Source organism: Myotis brandtii, unplaced genomic scaffold (assembly GCF_000412655.1).
Source record: "Myotis brandtii unplaced genomic scaffold, ASM41265v1 scaffold744, whole genome shotgun sequence".
Classification (NCBI taxonomy): domain Eukaryota; kingdom Metazoa; phylum Chordata; class Mammalia; order Chiroptera; family Vespertilionidae; genus Myotis; species Myotis brandtii.
Window position 1 is genome coordinate 893,190 of NW_005370965.1, and position 4,753 is coordinate 897,942.

The following is a 4,753-nucleotide window of genomic DNA, read 5'->3' on the forward strand; positions in this document are numbered from 1 at the left end:
GGGCAGGGCTGGGTCAGGGGCTCCATACCCTTTGCCCCCAACGCTCCACCGTGTGCCAGCCAAGGGAGGCAACAGTTCGCCAGCCTCAGCCCTTCTCATCCCTGATAATCTGGCCCGGGGCCAAGACCCAGGTCTGAGTTCAAAAGGCCCTTGGGCAGGGCAGGGATTATGACTGGGGTACAGGAAGGGACAGGCATTGCTCTGGGGCCCTGCAAATAGTCTCAGGCTGGAACAGTCCTGCGGTCCTGGGAGCCCTGGCCACAGGCCTGAAGCTGCTGGCCCCGCGTCCCTGAGCTCTCAGGGCTGGGAAACAAGGACATGCTGCTGCCTGGGAACCAATGAGCGGGTTCCTCATCGGAGCCAAAGTCACACCCTGTGTGTTCACTTGCTCGCTCACGGGCTGCTTGCCACACTCTCTCACCCTCACACCCTTCCATGCGCTTACTCAGCCAAATGGTCAGCCGGCCCCGGTTCCTGTGTACAAGGCCCTGGAACCCAGGGCGCAGCTGGTGGTGACCTGCTCAGCTCCCCAGTTCAGCTTCTTTTCCAGCTCCTGCTGCGTCCTGGGTTACGTCTGGGGCAAGTCACAGGGGGAGGTGGGAGCTGCCTCCACTCTGAGCCAGTTTGTTCTCAGAGGTGGCCCAGTTCCCGATGAGCTGGGGTGAAGAGGACAGAAGGCCGTGGCTCCCTTCCTGGCTGGCAAGGTGTCTCTTGGCAGGGTGGGATGGGTGGGGACCGTAGCTTTCCCACAGTGACCAGCCCTCCCTGGAACAGCCCTCGTGTCCTGTTTCAGCAGTTCGCTCAGGACTTTCATGCTCACTGCTGCTCTCCTGCCGGTCCCCCGTCCCGCCAGTTTTTAGGTTGGGAGAAAGGGACTCTAGACTGCCTGGTCACTCCCTGCCATCAGATCCCAAGGCAGAGGCAGGCCTCTGAGGAAAGGCCAGGGGAAGTCCAGTCTTTTTCAGACTCTGGGTGACTCAGGAAAGAGCTCCTTTCCATGCAGCTCCAGGGCTGGTTTGACTTTGGATGTGGATGCCTTCTAGGGTCAGGGAAAGGGGGCCTCACTGGCCCTGCATGGTACAGCCAGGGGGCAGTTCTTGTGACCTATGGGCAATTAGAGGGCAGAGTAGTGTTGAGTCCAGTGGTCATAGGTACACTTCCCCCACCGCCCCATGTGGGCTTTAAGGTGCCTGGTGTGGGGCAGGGTAAGGGCAGCTAGACCTAAACAGGCCCTGACAGCTCCGTCCCTGGCAGCCCTATAAGATGCCAGAAAGTAAATCACCTGTGGCCAGATGGGGCAATGTGATTCTTGTGAAAAGAACGAATAGTGCTGAGCGACTGAGCCCCTGAAAAATGGTTTGTCACTGCCCCCCAGAAGGGCTGCAGCCCAGAGCTAGCCCCATCAGCATCCACAGCTCCTGATGGCTTGACAGTCCACTGGGCTGGCTCCTTCCCAAGATGCTCGGGCTTTCCAGGGTTTGAAGCTCAGCCTCAGAGGACTGAGAGGCTGCCAGCCCATCATCCTGCCTGCAGACACAGGCCCCGGTCTGACCCCTCTTCTCCGGGCTGGTGAGAGGAGACTTGTCTCCCTGGAGTCCACAAGCTGCAGTGGGGGCTGACCACTCCCCTGTACAGGCTGCTTTGGGAAACACTTTCTCCCCTCCAGGGTCCCCATCTGGCCACAAGGGCTGTCCACCCCCATTCCCTTCCCCAACCTGGTCTGGTCTCTGGGGATTGGCACTGAAGGTTTGGTGCAGGCCCTGTGGTGACTCCTTTTCCTGTGCCAGGGAACAGAGCCCCAGAGGCCACACAAAGGGTCAGCAGGGCTCAAACTGGGCCCTCGAGCAGGTCCAGTCAACCTGTCCTTGAGCAGGTGAAGCAGGTAAGACCGAGCCGGAGGCAGCAAATCAGGCTCAGCTCCGGGCTCATCTGTCCCAGGTGTTGCCTAGGGACATCTTCGCCACCCTTCCACCCAGTCCTCTGCATGTGCAGAAGTCATGGATGCTCCTGGGAGAAGGGGAGGATGGGGGACAGGCCGCTCCTTACCTGCATGGGCCGGGAGCACATGCTGGTGAGCACCTCCTTCCGGGCCAGTGAGTACTTGTCATCTCCAAATATTTCGGTCAGACTTTTCTAGAAGCAAACCCATGTGATATGCAGTCAGGCTTGGGGAGAGGGTCTGGGACCCCTGTCACCCGCAGAGCATCTGAGAGCCGGCTCCAGGGAGGGAGGGTTAGCTGAGGGGCCCAACCCTGCTCAGATGGCCATGGGTGGGCCTGCCTCACGGGCAACCGATCGGAGATCAGTCCTTTCACTGGGAGTTGGCTGGCCTGGACAGACTGTTTCCAGCTGTCTGACCCAAGGCACCTCTGCACCCACCCTAGGCTTGGGCACAGGTGGAAGTAGTCTCCCTCCAGTGGGATCAGAGCTGGGCACTGGAGTTCTGAGCTCCATGAGGATTAGCTCGAGGCAGGGAACACCTGACACCACTTACCATAAAAGGCATGCTATGGCTTCCAACGACCCAGTCCCCACTGAAGGCCTCTGGGCCAAGCCAAGCCTATGCCTGGCTACAGGACCCCTGCCATGGCTGAACCTCAAGTGACTTCCCTTGCCCGGTCCTGGTGGGAAGCACAGCCAAGGGCCAGGGCCTTGCAGGGGAAGTGCTGGCTGAAGAGGAACAGACCCTGGTGGGATGCAGAGGCTGCTGCACCCCCAACACCCTCTTCCCCACAAACAGGGCCTCTACCTGCCTCCCCCCACTTCCCAGCCCCCAGCACTCACATTGAGGGCCCCAGAGGAGGTGAAGTCCATGGGCAGCCCCATCTGGTCACAGAATTCCACCAGGTCATTGAGCATCTTGGTTTGGGGTGGGGGGTGCCGGCGCAGCAGTGCCCTCTCGGGGAAGGCGCGATAGATTTTGTGGGCCACTGCCATGTTGGCCAAGAGCATGAACTCCTCCACGAGCCTGCAGGGGGAGGAACCGGTCAGGGGCCATACCCATTCTTTCTGTCCCAGGCTCCCTGCTAGCTGGCCCTCTTGCACCCTCAGTCTCAGCCTAGAGATGCCCTCCCCCATCCAATCTACTTGTTCCTCGAGTTGCTTTCTCTCTCAACCCTGCTCACACCCCTCACTGCACTAATCAATCCACAAGACTCTTCTCTTTGCAGTGTCAGCTTGGGCACTGTGTGCCCTACTAGATGGGGCTCCTGGAGAGCAGGCACGGGGTCTGTCTCATTCTCCGCTTCGCCCCGGGGCTTGGCACCCCGTCTGACCCACAAAAAGTGCTCAGAAAAGATCTCTGTAAGAAAACAATGTGCCCCAAGAACCAGAGGGCTCCCTCCCTCCCTGGGGAGATGAGGGTTTCTGAGGATGAACGGGAGAGTCCTCAAGACAGCAAGAGTGACCTCACACATCCTGGGACAAGGCAAAGGTGCTGTTGCGGTGTTCAAACCCCGGACAGTCAATCTCTTAGAAGTTAACGCTCTAGTTCTGCTTCACTTGAGTGTAATTAGGATCAACAATAAGTACGAATAGATACGGCTCACCAAGGGCCCAGGGGGAGGAAGGGGACTGATGGAGGAGGAGGAAGTGTGCCAGAATTGAAGAGTCAGGCAAAGTAGGAAGCTAGATCACAGAGGCCTAAGGTCAGCACCCCCACCCCTAATCTGAGACAGCCTACATGGTGCTCCCCCACCTGGGGCTCCCACAGATCATAGGATGCTGCACAAGAGCTGAGGCCTCTGAGAAGGGGGCTCAGGCATGTCCTGGTGCCATGGTGGCCAGGATGCCCTGAGTGGGGAAACTCTTGCCCAGAATAGGAAAGACTCTCCCCTGCCTTTAATCTGAACTCCAGGTTGCATGTCAAACCTGTGCTTCTCCCACCAAGGCAGAGAGCTCAGGGAGGAAGCTCCAGCAGGCCAGGTAGTAGCTGGTGGCCCAGCATGAACTCCCCCTTTCTGGGTAGTGCTGCAGGGTTAGTTAGCCTTGTCACCTGACCAAGCTCTTGGAAAGAAAGCAGCCAGGTGTGCCATCCTTCCTGGGAGCATGCCCATGCCTTTCTTCTCTCTCAGGTGTGCATCTCCTAAATCCAAGGGGCCCCACGAGACTTGCAACCAAGGGAGCAATGAGCAGCGGCAGCTCATCCCAGGCTAAACCCCTGAACCTATCTCCAAGGGCCCCATTTCTCTGACTTTCCAGTGAGCTGATAGCAGCCCCACCTTGGCTCATCTCTTTCCTATAACATTTCTAGAGAGCCAAAGCAGCCCACCTAAGCTTTCTTCTGTTGCTTCTTTTATCCTAAGCTCTTCCTGTTTCACTGTCCCCAGCTTTAAAAAAAGTATTCTCAAAATAAAAATTAAAAAAAGATCCCTGTTATTAGAGGAATCCACAGGTAGCAAAATCTCAGATATATGCCGAAGGGATTTCTTCACTGACACAGCTCCTAGGGCAATGGAAACTAAAGGGAAAATAAACAAATGGGACTATATCAAAATAAAAAGCTTCTGCACAGCAAAAGAAACCATCAACAAAACAACAAGAAAACCCACTGCATGGGAGAACATATTTGCCAATGATATCTCCGATAAAGGTTTAATCTCCAACATTTATAGGGAACTCATACAACTTAACAAAAGGAAGATAAACAACCCAATCAAAAAATGGGCAACGGACCTAAATAGACACTTTTTGAAAGAGGACATACATAAGGCTGAGAGACATATGAGAACATGCTCAAAGTCACTAATCATCC

The 4,753-nt window shown here is 56.4% G+C and overlaps 1 protein-coding gene across 3 annotated transcripts in view; it reads right to left on the reverse strand.

Moving 5' to 3' along the window:
* Positions 1 to 4,753, reverse strand: part of DIS3L2 (DIS3 like 3'-5' exoribonuclease 2) — a 303,483-nt gene that overhangs the window by 3,596 nt on the left and 295,134 nt on the right. Inside the window, exons 17-19 of one of the 3 annotated variants that reach the window (XM_014530602.1) lie at positions 2,785 to 2,968; positions 2,047 to 2,133; positions 33 to 1,104 (exon numbers count right to left, since the gene is read on the reverse strand). In XM_014530602.1, the coding sequence (XP_014386088.1) occupies positions 904 to 1,104; positions 2,047 to 2,133; positions 2,785 to 2,968 (472 nt within the window). In that variant the 3' untranslated portion in view covers positions 33 to 903. Of the gene's footprint in view, positions 1 to 32; positions 1,105 to 2,046; positions 2,134 to 2,784; positions 2,969 to 4,753 lie in introns of those variants that run through there. The other 2 variants (XM_005882957.2, XM_014530601.1) reach the window with 2 other exon arrangements.